The sequence below is a fragment of the Phascolarctos cinereus genome, unplaced genomic scaffold (assembly GCF_003287225.1).
Source record: "Phascolarctos cinereus isolate Bilbo 61053 unplaced genomic scaffold, phaCin_HiC Scaffold_4;HRSCAF=312, whole genome shotgun sequence".
Taxonomy (NCBI): Eukaryota; Metazoa; Chordata; class Mammalia; order Diprotodontia; family Phascolarctidae; genus Phascolarctos; species Phascolarctos cinereus.
The window spans coordinates 95510243-95529049 of record NW_027555847.1 but is presented as its reverse complement, the minus strand read 5'-3'; the positions used below and the strand labels follow the sequence as shown (position 1 = coordinate 95529049).

At 42.8% G+C, this 18807-nt stretch overlaps 2 protein-coding genes across 2 annotated transcripts in view; one reads left to right on the top strand and one right to left on the bottom strand.

The window, feature by feature from the left end:
- The first annotated feature begins 551 nt into the window (after positions 1 to 551).
- ATRIP (ATR interacting protein) lies at positions 552 to 18359 on the top strand. The gene is made up of 14 exons (XM_020999233.2): positions 552 to 1118; positions 1477 to 1929; positions 2798 to 2934; positions 4472 to 4642; positions 6453 to 6574; positions 7842 to 7973; positions 9460 to 9581; positions 10717 to 10843; positions 11168 to 11911; positions 14280 to 14422; positions 15023 to 15114; positions 15612 to 15695; positions 17377 to 17629; positions 18181 to 18359. The coding sequence occupies exons 2-14, from the start codon at positions 1542 to 1544 to the stop codon at positions 18246 to 18248; spliced, it is 2583 nt and encodes an 860-aa protein (XP_020854892.1). The 5' UTR covers positions 552 to 1118; positions 1477 to 1541; the 3' UTR covers positions 18249 to 18359.
- SHISA5 (shisa family member 5) overlaps positions 9433 to 18807 on the bottom strand; it is a 60010-nt gene continuing 50635 nt past the window's right edge. Inside the window, exon 7 of the mRNA XM_078152468.1 lies at positions 9433 to 9515. Within this exon, the coding sequence (XP_078008594.1) occupies position 9515 (1 nt within the window). The 3' untranslated portion in view covers positions 9433 to 9514. The remainder of the gene's footprint in view (positions 9516 to 18807) is intronic.

Below are 18807 nucleotides of genomic sequence, written 5' to 3'. Positions count from 1 at the left end.
TTGTCATTTATCCCCAACTGGATAGAAAGTTCCACGTGGGCAAGGGATTGTCATACTCAGAGAGCACCACAGGCAGACATTCAGTATTTGACTTTTTGGGGAGGGATGAGAGGAAATTGGGATTTGTAAATTCATCTACTGTATACTGTGGGGAGCTGCCAAAGATGACTCCCTCCTCCCCTGTTCATTCTAGAGTCGCCCTGGGGGCAATGAAAGGTTAAGTAACTAGATCTGCCAGTGCTGGGAAGGCTGGACTGGAGCTCTCAAGTCTTACCGGTGGCCAAAATAGGTCCCTCCCTTCCCACACGGCCTCGGGAGGACCACATCCCAAGAGATCAAAAACTTTCCTGAAGGACCACGGTCCACGCTGCTTTTCCTCCTATATTCGTCCCCAGTGGGAACTATGAAAGCGTGAATGAATGAATGAATGCGTGAATGAATGAATGCATGAAGTTACGGAACTAGTGCTTGGCCCAAAGGGGACAGTGCAGCGATCAGAGGCCCGAGGCGCCCGGCCTACTCTCGGAGGCCCTCCCTCGGGCCGCAGTTCCGCTCTCCGTACTTGGCGTGGGGGCGAGGCTACATCCAAACGAATGAAGAGGGGCCTTATGGATTTGGAGTCCCCGGGAGAGATGACGTTTCTGGGAGCACAGCCAGCTCTGTCCTCCGCCTCCGCCCTCCACTCCCTGCTAGGTCTCTGGAGAAGCTCAAAGACCCGGAAAGAGCACCATTTGCATCGACTCCACAGAGCTCTGCTGGACTCAGCACCGCCCACCTCTCCCTCCGGACGTCTGTCCCCCCCACCCTCAATCCCTTCTATTTCCCACAATCCTTCCCGCCGCGGCTTTCACCGCCATAGCTCCCAAGCTTCCTTCTGCCAGGTACCTCAAGCCAGCCCAGACACTGCACCCCTTTTCCCAACATTCTTACGTCATCATCGCGCGCTCGGGACACGGCCGCCGGCGACGCTGTTTCGCCAATCGGAAGCGCCTGATCCCCGGGCCTGCCGGGAGCTCAACCTCCCGCCCGGAGCCTGGGGCCTGATTGGTCTATATGGTTGGGAGGCGGGTCGTACGCGATGATTGACAAGGGATGGTAGCGGCGGCAGCAGAACTGAGGTGAGTGGCCGGCTCGAGTCCGAGAGCGGTCTCGTGTACCGGGATGGGGAGAGAGGTAGGGGAGGAGTGGCCGGAAGGGAGGGATGAGGAGACTACAGGTGGAAGAGGGTGGAGAGAGGGCAGGTGCGGGAAGGGGTGTCAGGGGAGGTGGTGAGAGGACTGGTGGGGGAGGGGTGAGGAGAGGACCTGGGGAGGAATGGGGGAAGGGAGGTAACGATGGGAGGGCATAGATAGGGGATGACTGGAAGAATGAGTGACTCTTGTTGAGATGTGACAGAAGGTAGGATGCCCTAAGATGATCCAACCTCTCTTCTTCCTTTTTCGCAACCCATCACATTTATACCACTTTTCCCTCCAGCCAGTCCCACATCTTCCCACCCAGGAATCTTCTGGGTGTCAAGCCATTTCTCCAGAAGAACAACAATGGCAGGGAACTCAGGGAACCGTTTCCTGGGGGGCAAGAAGAGGACCACTGCGCAGTTACATGGCCTGCGCCCACACCATGGCAGAGATAACAGGGAGGACCCTCCAGGGATTTCTCCACCTAATAAAAGGTCCAAGAGCTTTGATGTTACTGATTTCAAGGAGACAGAAGATTCCTTTGGATATAATGAAGAGTTTACAGCAGATGATCTGGAGGAAATTGATATCATTGCATCCCAAGCCTTGACTCGAGATTTAGACTGCAAGGTCCCACTGAACACAAATTCTGCCTCAAGGTCCTCTTCTCCCTCAACTGCTAGAAGCTGTAGTCAAAGTGTGGGGCATTTGGAGCTCTCCAAAAATGACAGCACAGTAAAATATTCCCTTGGTATGTACATGGAATTTGATGTTGGGGAATGGAAAATCAATAATTCTAATAATAGCTCATTTCTATATAGTTTTTTAAGTTTTCAAGGTGCTATGCATTCATTATATCATTTGGTCCTTATGCAACCCTGTTAGGTAGGTACTACAGGTATTATTCCCATTTCACAGGTGAAAAAGCCTAAGTCCAGAGTGTTTGATTGACTTGCCAATAGTAACGCAGCTAGTTATGAGAATCAGGATATGAACACAAGTCTCTCTGACTGCTAGCATACTCTACCTCACTCTCTTTCTGGGACTAGATATGCTTCAGTGATATCAGTATTAATGGACAGGCTGAAATGATTCATCCTTTTTCTGATGTGAAAACACTCTTAAATCAGAGTCTGGAAAATAGGCAGCACGATAAGTTTGACTTTGGAATAAAGTTAAGCATGTTTCTACAGGTTTACTCACCTTCCTGACCCCTCTCATCTCACACAGGCAGTTTGCAAGTTGGGAATGGGTTGTATTTCAAAAGCTTGTGTTTCAAGTAATCAACAGCTTCCTCTAAACACTGTCTCAGGTTCTAGGGAGGTGATTAGGTATCCATATCATCTCACCAAAGCCTAATACGTAATAATAATGGTACCACAAAATCAAACCACCACTTGGTTTTATTGGAGCTGGAGCTTCAAGGGCACTGACTCCTTGAGACAGCAGAGTGGGAGCTCAGGAAAATAGATGTGGTATAGGGGAACTTAATATATGGGATCATTTGTAAATTGAGTGTTCTCTTAAGCTGGGGGTTCCTGCAGGTTATTCATAGTGACAAATGATTCTCGTCAGCATATCTGGATTCAGACATAATGTAAGTAAATTCTTGCTGGCAGGAATCCCTAAGTTTCCTGAACAAGATGGATTGTCCAGAAGTAAAAATCTTTCAGAGAAAAGCAGAGAAAAGATTCCAGCTAAAGATGTTTCTGAATTTGAAAAACTTAAAGCACAACATGAAAAACTAAAGGAAAAGGTAAGTGATGCACAGTGTTCTTTACTCCTTAGTAGTGCAGATTGGACCACACACTACCCCCTTGTACCCCCCCCCCAACACCATTCAATAAAATCTAGTGGCTTCTTTAGCCTCTAGGATCAAATATATACACTCCTTCATTTAATATGTAAAGTACTTCTCAACCTGGCCCCTTCTTATCTTTTTAGTCTTCATATTTCTCCAACTGTTCAGTCTAGTCATACTAGCCTACTTACTGTTCCTCTCCTTGTTCCTTTGATTAGAATGTATTCTCTACTCACTTCCATACCTTAAAATCCCTGGCTTTCTTTAAGACTCACTTCAAATGCCACTTTTTTTTTTTGGTTAGGCAGTGGGGTTAAGTGATTTGCCTAGGGTCACACAGCTATCTGAGGCTAGATTTGAACTCAGGTCCTCCTGACTCCAGGGCTGGTACTTTATCCACTACACGACCTAGCTGCCCCCCAAATGCCACTTCTATAGGAGTGTTTTCCTGGTCCTGTGCTGCTAGTGTCTCCCATCTAAATGTACCTTGTAATATATTTTGTATATACCTGTATATGGACATGCTGTCTCCTCAGTAGAATATAAATTCCTTGAGGAACTGTTTTTGCTTTTTCTTTGTATCCCCAGTGTTTAACATAGTACCTGGCACACAGTAAACACAAAAATGCTTTTTGATTTATTTCCTGTCCTGTTACTGTGAAGCCAATTCAGTAATAATAGTAGCTCACATTTGTATATGGTCTTAAGGTTTACAAAATTCTCTCTTCACAAAGACCCTATAGAATAGGTAATAGAAGGATTCTTAATCCCATTTTACAGATGAGGGAACTGAAGCTCTGAAAGATAAAATGACTTGCTTGAGAGCATATAGTAGACCCTGAGTCTTTTAGCTTCAATTCCAGTACTCTTTTCCATCATGTTGTCTTTCTTTGATTTGACTAATGAAAATGGACACAGGCTCATTGGTTAAGCCTGTTCAGAACTTTGTCTTCATTTAAGGGATAAAGTAGACTGAACAACCTTTCTCTACCATCTTACCCATCAATTCTAACCTTTCGTGTCGATCTTCTGACTTAGAGAAGCTGAGCTCTCTGAGTGACTTCAAAGCTTTTCATTTCAACAGGATTTTCACAGTTTATGGCACCCTAAGCATTGCATCAACATTTGGTGTGTGCTGTTGTTCACTCATGTCTACCTCTTCATGATCCCATATGGGGTTTTCTTGGTAAAGATACTGGAGGGGTTTGCTATTTCCTTCTCCAGTGGATTAAGGCAACCGAGGGTCACATGGCTAGTGAATGTATGAGGCTGAATTTGAACTCAGGTCTTCCTGACTCCAAGCCTAGCACTCTATCCACTGAGCCATCTAGCTGCTTCCTTAGTTTGTGCTAGCATATGTATGTAGTTGTATTTTTATATGTATACTCTTCTCTCTCCTTAACCGGAGATCATAATTACATATAGCTTTTAAGTATATATGTCTCTTTTCCTCGGATGATATTTTCTCATAAGATTAATTTGGGATTTACAGATGAAAGCAATGCAAGAGGAAATCCTCATTAAAAATGGAGAAATTAAAATCTTACGAGACTCATTACATCACACAGAGTCCAATCTAGAAGAAAAGAAACGGTCACATTTCCTTCTTGAACAGGAAAAAATTCAGGCCCTGAATGACAAAGAAAAAGAATTCTCCAAAAAGGTAATTTGCTGTCCATTACCTTTGTTTCTGATGTCAGCTTTACTCTATCAAAATAGCCCTTTTGCTTAAAGTCCTCCCAGAGTTCTATCATTTTATTGAAGGAGCATTAGCATTTAGATCAAATATGTATTGTCTTCCCCAGTTAGACTGTAAACTTTTTGAGGGTAGGAACTGTCTTTCTTTTTCTTGTGTCTCCAGAATTCAACATAGTACCAGGCACATAGAGGACACTTAAAAAATGTTTATTGAATTAAATTGATGAGAAATTGGTATTCAACACTGAATTTGTCAAATGAAACTGAGACTAGTCAGATGGAGCCAATGAAATGACTTAGACAAGTAGAATCCAAAGGCTTTCTACAGGCATCATCCACATTAACTCAATATGTTGACCAAGAAACATCAAACAAATGGCTAAGTCATCCATATTTGTTTATAGAAACAGAGGAGTTTGTGATAGCACTTCAGGATCAGATCATTGGTTACAGAAGTTACAAAAAGACACGCAGACTTATTATTGATTTAGGCATTACAAGGAAATTGTAGAAACAGTACAACATGTCATTGCAGTTTTCAGAGATTTAGCACCTACTGAATACCTAGAAAAATGCAACTAAGTGGCCAAAATAATACACTAGAAACTCACTATCACTAACACAACAAATCTTCTTATTACAAACACCAAAATATCTTTGATTATTTAACAAATAAGGTATACTAGGCCCAGAGCATCATTACAGAAAAAATACTGGCCACAAACTCCTGGATATTACACTGATCCATAAAAATTTAAGAACAATGTTCATTTTTTCCCTACTATATTAATTAACAAGCATTTATTCTTTGCCTTCCTCTCCCCCTCCTTTCTCTCCTGTCCACCCCATCCCCATTAAATAACAACAAAATAAACTTTTGTAACAAATATGCAGTCAAATAAAGCTAATTCATTCACTGACCAAATCCAAAGTATGTGTCATTCTGCATTTTGAGTCTATCATCTCTCCATCATTACGTCCATTTTACAGATGAGGTGCAGGGAAGCTAAGAGACTTGCCCATGATCACATAGCTAATAAATGTCAGAACCCATCTCTCCTGGGTCCAAATCTAATATTATTTCCATCCCATGACAGTGCCCTGCTGAACTCAGTTTAAAATCTCTGGTTGCGCTCTTGTGGCTTTTTCTGATTTTTTGTTAAAATCACATTGAGCATATAAAATTCCAGGTTTAGGGCTTCCTGAAGGGCACTTCACACCAGTAAAGTTAACACAGAGGACTTCCTGATGGAATGATTTCCTACATTTTAGTTGTCCTCTGTACACAGAACTTAGCTGATACACAGACCCTTAGTTTTATCAACAGTTTCAAACTCCTACAATTGCGGTTGAGCTACCCCATTTCATTTAAGCCACCAACGAAATGGACCCATAGCCCTATGCACTGCATGTAGACTCTAGATATTTGGGCTATACATATCAAGGAGGCTTTGGAAATCACTTTTTTATATAAATGAGGTGATCTATAATGTATTAATTCTTGCCCAGATTCAGAAACAAGGCTAGAACTTGAGATCATTCGATGTGATTAGCTGCCTTACAGCAATTTCCTTTCCTTGTTTTTTATTGGTTTCCCTTTTCTAGTTCAAGATGTGAAATCTTTAGGTCAGTATTAAAGATGGTCTAGACACACGAACCTGCTCATCCACAACATGTTTTCATTTATGTCTTTGCGTTCCCTAACATACTGTATTGTACCTAGTAGGTGTTTGAAGAATATTTGTTGAATGGATAGACTGTCTCTTGCCTTCTAGCTCCAGTCGCTGCAGTCAGAACTTCAGTTTAAAGACGCCGAGATGAATGAATTGAGGACCAAGCTGCAGAACAGCGGAAAAGCCAGTAAAGCCGCCACCACTCTGTCCATCTCCCATGTCAGGTACAGTCTGTCCTGCAGAGAGAAAGAAGAAGGTACCTCTGGCCTTTTTTAGTAAAAATCAGCCGGAGAGTCCTGAGTGAAGGTCATTAACAGCCCTTTTTTGGAAAAGACACAGACTTTGGGAAGATTTCCGAACCCCAGGTCATAACTCCTAGTCAGGAGCCTTGATTTCACATTGGAAGGACCTAGCACCTCAGAGGTGTCCAGGTTTCGCCATACTTTAAGTAGGCATAATGTCACAAAATTAAATTTGCTTAAACTAGAATGATTTGTTCTTCAAACATTTTTTGACTATTTAAATGTTTTTTAAAGAATAGAAATTCAAATCTAAGCCAGTGACTCAGACCTAGCTACTCAGAGTATCTATTCTCATCTGTTGTCTTGGCACTCACTTCTTTCTGACAACGTTCTCCATTCCTTTTGGTTGTAAGTGCCTGTTTTTCTTTCTTATTTTCTAAATTAACCCTATGTATATAAAAAAAGTAGGGACTTATCCTGAAAAAATGGGACTCTGTCATCCTTGGAATTTGAATACTGTTGCCAAAAGTATTTTTCTGGCATTGGACTTATTGGTACCTGAAGGACATACGTTTGCTCAAATGAGCATGGTATGAGCACCTTTCTCAATTAGCATCTGGGGAGCACATGGGTAGTTCAAGTGAAAAAGCTGAAAGGCTCAGGGCTTTGTCTCTGCAGCAGGTTCATAACCCTCCTTCCACAAGTTCGTTAAGAGTTGTCATAATCCCTCATTTTCTGACCTAGGAGCTGAAGTTTAGGCTTCTGTGCATTGGGGAAAACAAAACAAAACTATTCTTGGCCTTAAATTGAGATTTACAGAAAAACTTCCTAAATTTCCCTTATGCTTCAGGGTAGCAGACGCTGTACATATCCTCTCCACGTTATCTTTACCTCCTTTTTCTTAAGTCTTGTGTCTCAGTCCTTAAATACTTAAGGTAATGACTTCTCTATAGAGAAAAGATGGTTTGATGAAACTAAGTAATAAATATGGCTGATATTCTTACTTAATTAGAAGGGCCCAGTCTACTTTCATTTCCAGGTAAATAGGAAATGTCTTGCACTTTGCAAGTGCAAAATTTCAGTCGAAGAGTGGGACAAATATAATAAAACCTTATACTGAATTTGGCAAGGAGAAAAAACATCTTAATATGGAGTTTTCTAGCAAGACTTTTGAAAATTTTTGTTACTAAATATTTTTAACAGATTTCAGTAGAATCATTATTATTAAATTTGATTTAACTTTTTCTAGTCCTAGGAAAAGTCCTTCCAGAGTTATAAAGCCAGAAGCTTGCTCTCCACAAATAGGAAAATCATCTTTTCCTACAAAGGAATCCTTCAGTGCCAACACATCCCCTCCCCATTCCTGTCAACCATCAACACAGCCCCATGTCTTGGCTTATCCTACAGAGAAGGTAAGCACCACCAAACATTCCGGATACACAGTTGGTTTTCATTCATTCTTTCATTCAGTAACCAATTATTAAGTGCCTACTAGGTTCCAGCTTCTGGAAGAAATATACAAAGATTATTAAAATAGGATCACTGACCTCATGTTGTCTGCATTCCTCATAGGAGGCTACAACACATACATGCAATACTGTGCAATAAATGCAAAATAACTAGTGCAGAAGTGGATATAAAAGGGTACATAATGCTGTGTGAGGTCAGAGGAAGGAAAAATTTCAGGCTTGAATATGGAGATGGCTTCTAGAAGTAGGGGACATTTGAACTAGACATTGAAGAAAGGCTAAGATTTCAAAAGACAGACTGGGAAAAAAGAGGAACAGGGTAAGCAAAGACATGGAGATGAGAGATCATAGGCTATGTGTGAGGAAAAAATTCAATTAAAATTGTAGCATGTATGGAAGGGAGTATTGTGAGATAAGATTAGAAAGGCGTCTCGTGGAAGACCTTGAATGCCAGGCTGAGATGTTGGACCTTTTTTTGTTGATCATTAGGGAATCATTGGAGGGTTTTAAGTAAAGAAATAATAGCAGATCTGTACATAAGGAAGATTAATTTGACACTGGTATAAAGGATGGATTTAGAGGAGGAAGAGTAGGGGTGGGAATATCTATTAGCAGGCTAGTACAGTATTCCAGGCAGGTGGTAATGAGGGGCTGTTTTGGGTGATGGGAGAGGAGAGGTGGGAGCAGGTATGAGAAAAAGTGGAGAGGTAAGCATCAACAGGACTTGGTGACTGATAGGCCATGGTGTATAAGGGAGAGGGACAATATGCAGCAACTTTGTTCTGATTCACAAAAGGCACCGTTGTGTTTTGGTTCTCTCAGTCAAGATTTGAAGGGATGCTGCTCTTTTCTTCTGAGAAACAAGCTGGCAGTGTAGGGTTTCATTTTGAGGCCACCATCTAGTCTATTTCCTATCAACCCTTTGTGACCAGGAGATGAAGAACTGTGGATTAAATGTAATTTAAGTACATTTTAAAATGTCTTTCTTTCCATTCTCTTAACTTAGTTATGATACAGAATCTTTGTTTTCCTTCTCTACAACATCTTTATTTCTGAAAAGCTTCCTGTGTCCTCCTCATACTTTTGGCACCTAACTCACAAAAAGCAGTTAGCTTCAATTTAGTGTTTATCATAGTTCAGTTAAAAAGAAAAGACAAATTTTATTTTCTTCTCCATTACAGGCAGTGAATTTTCTTTTTTTAATTCTGGAGCTGAAGGTATTAAAGTTTTTCTAGAAGGCTTAGTTCTTGTTTCATTCTGGCTTTGGGTTTGCCTACAGTGGGATGTCCAGAGTTTAATGGGACTGATTGATTAAGTTGCTTACTACCTTTCTCCAAGGCAGTCATCACATGTACATTGAGCCAAGAGTTTCTGGGCAGTCATATCTTTTGTACACAGCTCACAACTTGTACTTCTTGTTTCAGACGATAAAAACCACAATTTGGGAAATGAGTCTGTAAAACAGGAGAAGACACAAAGAAATCTTACTTCCAGTTGTATTCAGCGACTAAACACTCAAGGTACTGAAGTTAGTAGTCTAAGACACTGGATACCATAGCTAAGACTGCTTTTCTTTTCTTTTTTTTTTATTTTAATTTTATTTTATTTTAATTTTTAAAAAAAATTTTTTTTCCATATGCTTTTGAGTTGAAAATTTTTCTCCCTTTTTCTCCCCCCCACCCTCCCCAAGACGGCGCACAATCTGACATAGGCTTTACATTTACATATCCATTAAACATATTTTCACATTAGTGAAGTTGTAAGTAAAAATTAAAACCAATAGGAGGAACCATCAGAAAGATGAAACAAAACTCAACAGAAGGTAAAAATAAGTTAGAGCAATTCGACTTCCATAGTTCTTTCTTTGGATGTGGACAGCATTTTCCATCCCGAGGCCTCTGGAGATATCTTAGATCTTCGTAATGCTAAGAAGGGTTCAGTTTAACATTCTTAGTCATTGCACAACATGGCTGTTATTGTGTACAACGTTCTCCTGATTCTGCTCACTTCACTCAGCATCAGACCGTACAAGTCTTTCCAGGTTTTTCTGAAGTCAGCCTGTTCATCATTTCTTATAGCACAATAGTATTCCATTACACTCATGTACCACAACTTGCTCAGCCATTCCCCAATTGATGGGCATCCTCTCAATTTCCAATTCTTTGCCACCACAAAAAGAGCTGCTATGTATATTTTTGTAAGAGTGCTTTTCTTAAGGCATCCCTTTCTCAGGGTGTTCCAGGCAGCCCCACAGAAAATTCCATGATGTGCAAAGAGATAGTTCCCATTTGGTGGAGTAGGGGGAAGGTTGGTGGGGAGGAAGGGCAGCTCACAACAGGATTTTCTTCCTTCTCCAACTTGCCTGGAAACTGAGGTTCAGTAGGAGGTGATGATGAGTCACTTAAGCCAGACACTGATCAGTCCTTTAAACATACTTTATAAAATGGGAAATGAACAGCAATAGCAGAGGCCTTTTTGGTTAAATTTCTCCAAGCAGATGTATACAGGAATCTCAAACATCTAACATACAAGAAACACAGGGCTTTTCAATGTGACATAGTTGTGGGATGTCTCAAGTGAGCTTCAAAGTTTCCTTTGGATGCCCTAGGAAAAGCTTCACATCAAGATCAGTCCAACCTACTTTATCTCCTGCAGGTTCTGTTTTAATAAACTTGCTTCTGAAGCAGCCTTTGACCCCAGAGGCATCTCTAGGTCTCTGTCATCTTCTGAGCAGTCATCCTGAAGCCCCTGCTGGCTTTTTCCAGCCTCCAAGATTGGGCAGGTAAGAGGATAGCTTCTGAGCAATTCTTCTCAGGAAGGAACTGGTGAACATTCTTTCTGGGCAGCTAGAGCTGGCCCTGTCCTTACTGGCCCGTGTGTTTTCTGGGTGGGTGGATATGAAAAGTTCTTTAGAGAAAAGTGCGTGGGGCCTCTTGGCTGTGATTTGTCCCGCTTGCAGCATGTACTACCTCCTTCCAGGTTGGGATCATGATGCAGTGCGGCGTTATACGCTACCATAGAGCAAACACTTATCAAGTGCCGGCTTTGTACAGCACATCGATAGGCAATCTCACCACGGACTGCCCTCTTTTGTGCTTTTCCTTAGTGCTTCATCAGGAACGTCAAGCATCCAGACCACATATTCTAGAGAAGGCTCATTCTCTGCCTCATCTCTGAGAGAAGCACAGAGCCTAGCCATCACGGGACTAAACCTAATTGCCAGGGATGAAGGTCCATCTGATGAAGGCCTCACTGAGGGGAACAGGAGGCCCTCTCAGGTCACTCAGCTCTGCCAGCTCCCTGGGGCTGTGCACCTTCTCCCCCTTGTGAGGTATTACACTGACCTCTACTGCCAGACTCTGCAGGCTTTGGCCACAGTGAAAAGGAACAGTTCTGGGGACTCGTCAGCCTGCTCCTCTCGAGTGAGCACCAGCGTAGAGGCCAACACAGAGGATTCCTTGTCAGCTCTGGAAGGGTTCACTGTGGTGGCACTTGGCATTCTGCAGCACCTGGTGTGTTACAGTGGCGCTGTTGTTCAGACATTACTGTCGGTAGGAGGGAGAAGAGATGCCACTGATGGAGAGGATCCTGCCTTAGGAGAGAACAAGAACCCTGTGTGCAGAAGGAGTCATGGGAAGCCATCAGAAAACCCTATGGTGGAAGAACAACCAGCAGAGAACCCAGAGGAGACTGTAAATAGCCAGAACCAACATCCATTGCTGAAGATGCTCCTTCACTTGTTGTCTTTCTCCTCTGCTTCAACAGGTCACCTACAAGTTAGAGTCCTGAACCAGTGCCTTAAAGTTTTGGTGAAATTAGCTGAAAACTGTGCATTTGATTTATTACCCAGGTAAAAAGCAGATAGGAATAAAGTTTCTCTTCAGCCTTTTCCCTGAACTTTTTGCAAATAGTACATGCTATCAATAGTAGCTTCCTTCTGTGTCCTTAATTTAATCCATACTTGCTTAGTTATGAAGCATAGTTTTGGAAGTCACAAAGCACTTAGGGCATATCATTTGATCCTTGAAAAGGCCCTGGAGGTACGTACATGGTGTGATTATTATTATCCGTTTTGCACATGAGAAAATTGAACGTCAGAGAAGGAAAGTGATATGTGATGTGCCCATGGTCATACAGGTATTAAGTGGTAGAATCTGGACTCAAACCTAGTTCTTCTGATTTCAAGGCTAGTGTTCTATTACGCTTCCTTCTAGGGAATATTCTTATCTGTGGGAAAGGAGATACCTTTTGTTTAATTCTACTTTTATGACAGGTAAGATGGGGGCTGTATGCCACAGTACACAAACAGTTGTAGAGGAAAAATCCAACTTGAGACACAAATGTCGATTTCCAGTGTCTTGGCAAAGAGTAACAATGTTTGATATCCTGCATTCATCATAGTATGTGAGTCTGTGTCTAGATGTAGTTGGTAGGTTGCTGATCCCTAAGCAATCCCTAAACTAATATAAATTAGTTTACCAGAAGTCCATGTCAAGTTACTAATCCTTGTTCTGTCTGTCATTCTGGACATGGTACTGTGTTATGATGAGATTCTGTAATATTTTCCTTTCCAGAACTTCTTTAGGTATAAAATTCCAGTACAGTTGAATCCAGCTAAAATAGCGTATTATTTTACCCGTCTGGATTAGTCAGGGTCAGATTACTGTGTGATCTTTGGCAAATGTTAGGATTTCTAGGTTTGCGTTGCCTCATCCGTGCAATGAGGGATTGGATTAGTGATCCCTTGGGTTAGCTGTAGCATTTTGAGATCATATGAGTCTGAAGTACCTCAGTTTAACAGCAGTTCAGTAAAGGCCAATGAGAATGAACTGTCACTGGTAGTTTCCTTCCTGTATAATAGCGATTAGTTCAGTCTCACAGGACCCACTGCAATTCTAGACTTCCAGCAACACAAACTGATCTGTTATGTAAAAGGGAATTGCTCTAACTTATATTCTTTGGGACATAGTTGAATGATTAACAGCCCACTTATGTCTCATTGAAGGTCTCTAAAAACCACTTTCCAAAATCTGTAAGAAAAAGATCTAAAGTAGTACCAGTATTCAGTATAGCAAATTTCAGGTCAGAGTCAAAACTGTAAGGGGTTTGTCCTGTTATTTCTGTTAACCTAAAATGCCCTAGTCATGAAACTAAAACGTTTGTAAGTTGCCACGTTGTGACTGCTTAATGAGAAATACCCTGTTATACCACATTCTCTGTATTAAAACATACAGTACATATTCTTATATCACATAAATACTGGAAAGCCCACTACTACTCTACCTTCCACGTAGAGGCAGAGATTTGTGTTTGGAGTAAAGCTGGAGCCCTGTTGTCACCACGTAGCCTTTGGCCTCACAGGTGCTTTCCTTCCACATTGAAGCAGCTAAATTTCACCAGCCCCCTTTGGATTCATCCTCTTTGTGGCCTGTAGGAAAGCAGAGCTATATCTTCAGTAACTTAGAACCAAGGAACCCTCCCAGGTGGCTGCTTTGGTACCAGAGCCCAGCGGATCTAGAAATGGAGCATCCAAAGTTGTCCTTTAGCTTTGTTTAAACCACTGCGACTTGTACCACACCAGTAATCCCCAAGTTGGCATACTGTCTTTGGGCATGCCTCTTATGTGTAGTTCCTCAAGGGCCTCAATCTGTTGTTAGGTCCACACCTTCCACATGCCTGTGGTCTGGAAGTAGGCCAGGGCACAGGCCAACAATGTTTTGTACAAGCAGGGAAAAAAACATCAGGGGGCCCAGGATGGCTAAGGCTGCATCTTTGTGTGTCTGTGCTCATTTCCACAGATAGTCTGGCTTGTCCTTTATTTCACTCTGACATTGTAATGTCAAAGTTGCAAGAGACCTTAGAGATCATCTAGTCCAACATTGTTTTTCGAAGAAGAGACAGTCCTAGAGAGGGGTTATAGTGACAGAAGTAGGACAAAAACTCCCAAATCCCAGGCTAAGGCTCTTTGTGTTATACCTTGCATCAGGGGATCTGTTCCCCCTCACTGGGGGAATGGAGAGCACAAAGGGCGTGGAAACATTTCATTTGCTCTCTAATTACCTCTCTGGGGGCTGGAAGGCTGCTGGGGAATAGGTCCTGAGCTGCCTGCATCCTGAGACTCTAGCTGCTCTTTTATTCTCTAGTGAGGAGACTATGGCATGGCCTGTAGCACAGAGGTTTTGATTGGTGCAGCATCCTTGGTTGTCTGTGTGTTCTAGGTTCCAGTGTGTACTGAGCAGCCACGGGTTGCTCCAGTGCCTTTCCTCAAGAGCCCATCTGTCAGCGGTCCTCCTGACTGTTCATCTTCTGTCTCTGCTTGGTGACCATGAGAAGTTAGCTCCTCAGCTCTGCTCGCAATCAGGTAAAAATGCATTTCTGGAAACGTAGGGGCTATCGTGGCAGAAGCAGAGTACTGTGTACTCACGAAGCTGGTAGTGCAATATATAGAGCCCTGGACCTGGAGTCAGGAAACCTAAGTTCAAATGTAGCCTCAGACATTTACTGGCCATGTAGCCCTGGGCAAGTTTAACCTCTGTGTGCATTAGTTTCATCAGCTGTAAAATGGGGGCAATAATAGCTCTTGTCTGGTCTGGTAGGGGTGTTGTGAGGATTAAATGAGAAAGTATTTGTAAAAAGAGCTTAGTACAGTGGCTAGAACATAGCAGGTGTTATATAAGTGTTTTTTCTTTCTCTTCTTTGTCCCTCCTCTCCAGTCTATCAGAACTACTCTGTTCTGTCAGAAGAAGACCCTGAGTGCCTCAGTGATGAGACTAGGTAGAGTTAGAGAGTTTGTTACCCTCAGGACGAGTGCTGCCTGTCTTAGTAGGAAAGAGGGGCGCACAAGATGCCAGATTTCAGCTGCAGAACTGTCTGAAATCTTCAGCTGTACCTGCCCTGATCCTGGTTGAGGGAACAAAGGGGTGATTACTTAGTGAAAGAAATGTACACTTTTTTTTTCCAGAAACCTGTCTTCTCCTCTTGCTGTATATGTACATCACTTCAAGGCCAGATAAAGCAGCTGTGGAGACACAGTGGTTTCAGCTGGAACAAGAGGTAAACACCAGGACTTGTTGGTTTTTCAGAAGCCACTCAAGAACTTGCTGAAGAGTTCCCAGGGGAGAAAGTCTTTCATTTCAGTCCTAGGGGAAGGAGGCTTTCATTTGTTCAGCCACAAGTGCCCAGCCCTGTTCTAAGCATTGTTGGGGAGTAATCCCTGTCAGAGAGGTCACAGTCTGTTTGGGAGACAGAATCCATTTGCATGAAGCAGTTAAGTAGAAGCCTGAGCCCATTTGTATATGTTTGAGTGCTAGTGATGGTCTTTACCTTGGCGGGTATCTCTAAAGGTGGGCTTCCTTTTTGCTTGGATTGACTATACTTCTGAGTACCTACTAGTACTCAGGGAGTACCTCCCTTTGTCCAGGTAAGCAGTTGCTGAGTTAGCTGAATCAAAGTGGAGGGCAGTCCAAGAAGCCTGGTTACTGTAGAAGGGTCCTGCTCCTGCCTGCAGAGTTTGTGGTAGGACCTTGTGTCCTTGTGCTCTCTTGTCCTAGACAGTGTGGTTCCTGGCCAAGATCATGCAGAGCCCTGACTCTCCTATCTCCATCATAGGATCTGACTGCCAGTGCAGCCTGGAGGTAAGTGGCCAGGGAATGAGAGGATGGGTAGGGCAGTACTGGGGCATGTCAGTTCTGCCCCTTGTTTACCATAGCAATCAAAAACCACATTTTGTCCATTGCTATTCCTAACATCCCTCCTCCAAACCTCTTGATGGCGCTGGCCCTCTTCAGAAAGGAGAATAATGCATACTGAGTGTTCTGCTGAACCAGCAGCAAGGGCTTGTTATGAAGGAAGAACCTTCTTCCTCCACGTGCCCGAAAATGGTTTATTCTGCTTTACAGTACAACTCATGTTTGGCTACACTTCCCAGCAGCCCTGCCACCCCCGTAGCAGTTACACAGTGATCTCCTGAATCATGCTATCAACATCGCGATCTCCCCCAAGCAGTGATGCAGTGACCCTCGACACACATGTGTGTATACATACCTCTGGAGCTTTGGTTCTCCAAGTGTGGGCCAGGGCCCCCAAGGGGTCCCTAGTATACTTTCAGGGGATCTGTGAGGTCAAAAACTGTTTCCATAATAATACTGTGATGCTTTAAATTCTAATATGGTAAATATTGGCTGCTATAACACGTAAACAAAAGGTCTTTTGGGGAAAGGGGTTATCAGTGATTCTTAAAAGTATAATAGGGTCCTGAAACCAAAAAGTTTGAGAACCACTGATAACAGAGAAAAATGCTTTTCAGTTTTTCAAATTTTTGCCCTTTTGTGGTCTCAATTCTGAATCTTCATTAACCTCCAACAAGTAGGAACTTGCCTATTCAGTGTGGCTTAGACCAGGCAGCTGGGTTGAGCCGTATCCATAAACAGAAGCACCATTCTAACTATCATTGCCATACTCAGTGAACTCCAGTGACTTCTTATTGCTCCAAGGATCCAATGGAAACTCCTCTGTGGGGCATTTAAAACCTTCACAACTTGACTGAGCTTACTTTTCTGGCTTTATTGTACATTAAGTCCCCATCTTGCACTCTTCAATTCAGCCATACTACCCTTTTTGCTGTTCTTTGCAAGACATTCCCATCTCCTATTTCTGAGCCTTTGTATTAGCTATTCCCATTCCGGGGATGCTCTCCCTCCTCCCCTCTGCCTCTTAGAATTCCTTGTTTCCTTTAAAACACTGCTCAAGGGGCAGTTAGGTGGCACAGTGTATAAAGCTCCAGCCTTGGAGTCAGGAGGACCTGAGTTCAAATGCGGGCTTAGAAACTTGACACTAACTGTTTGACCTTGGGCAAGTCACTTAACCCTGACTGCCTCACCAACAAAAAAGGGGGGGGGACCAAAAACACTGCTCAAGCATTAGCTTTTTCATGAAACCTTTCCTGTGCCCCCTTCAAAAACCAAAAAAATTACCTTATATTTGTATCTACATTTTATTTATACATATGTGTGTATATAATAGTGTATACATATACATACACATGTACACATGCATTTCTGTGTGTATAATCATCTCCCATAGACTATAAGCTTTTTGAGGTATGAACTGTTTCTTTTTTGTCTTTTGTTTACATCACAGGCATATAGTACATAGTATGTGTTTAATAAATGCTTGTTGATTGATTCATTTGTTGAAACAGTATTTAAAATGAAATCAGTTACAGGAAGCATTCTCTTCCCCTTCAGAACCAACCCCTAAATAAAAGTCCTCTGTTATCCTATAGTACTAATACCTGTTCTTCATTTTGTTTCCCAGGTAGTCAAAGCACTCATAGTGATGTTACACAGACAGTGGCTGACCATTCGAAGGTTGGAAGGCCTTGTACAGATGGGTCAGAGAAAGCAGATGGTCCGGTGTCTCCGGGACACCTTGTTGTTATTGCACAGTTTGTCCCAGAGAGACACACTATTCCATGTGCACTGCATGGATGTTCTGCACCAATATGACCAGGTGATTCCTGGTATCCAAGCCCTCCTTCGAGGCCTCCCTGACAGGACAAACTATGAAGGTGAGAGAGTGAAGCTGGGTACTGGCCACTCCTGAGAGAGATCCTCAGTCCTTGGGAAGCCTAAGGGAGGAAAAGAGTGACCACATCACCAGCTAGGAAGCTGGGAGACCTCTAGGACAAGAACCTCACTCTTTGCCTTTCTGTGCCTCCAATAGTAACCCAAGATATGATCTATTATCCCAGTAGCCCTGCAGGTTCCAATTTGTCTTTTGTAAAATGTTGCTTAACAGCCCAGCCCCTCCTATGCCCAAACACTGAGGCCTGCGGGATTTTCATCCATGTCTACAAATTCCTGAGCCAGCTATCTGGCACTCACATCTGTTGCCTGCCTTCACACCTTGCTCTGATTCAACACCAAAGCCTGGGCCCAAAAGTGACCAGATGCTAGGGGTGTTGGGGAGGGTAAGGGAGGAGAATAGAAGGGTCAGTGGGCAGGCAGGCAGTCCCTGAGGTACTGCTCAGGGGGAAAACAAGTGGCTGGCATCATAAATTCTCAACTTCATGCTTTGGATCAAGCCAATCACAACTTAATCCTTTTGTTTCTGGTTTAGAAACAGCTCTGGAAGACCTGTGCCGAACAGAACCTGACTTGGATGACCCTGACACGGACCCTAGCTGAACCACAAGGTGGTACTTAGATCACCAGTTTTTCAACTATAGACATGAATTTTACAGAGTTTTAAAAATTACACTAACTGATTAAAGTGAATGTCATTGACACTTCAAAGAATATTACTGATCATTATATTTTATCACTCTTAGCTCCTGGGTCCTTCCTAATTATGCAGTTGGAAGAACCTCTGAAGCTAGATTTATAAATTTTAGAACTGCAAGGAGCTTTAGAGGTAATCTGATCCAACCTCTTTATTTAGAGATCAGGAAACCGATGTTAAGTCACTTGCTCAAGGTGATACTCCAGCAGTAGCAGAGCTGGGCCCTGAACCTGCATCTTCTGCCTCCTCACCTATTTCTTCCCATCAAGGCTCATAGTGCCGCAGAAATCTCATCTGATATGTACACATTAAAGACAAGGAGCCCCTCCCCCAACAAAGACACTTGGTGCCCCCATTTGCAACTGAGGAGCATCTCCAGGAGACCAAGTTGAGGCTTCCATTTATATTGAAAATAAAGCAATGTCTTCCCGGTGTAACCTGTCTCTACTTTGCCCATCCCTGCAT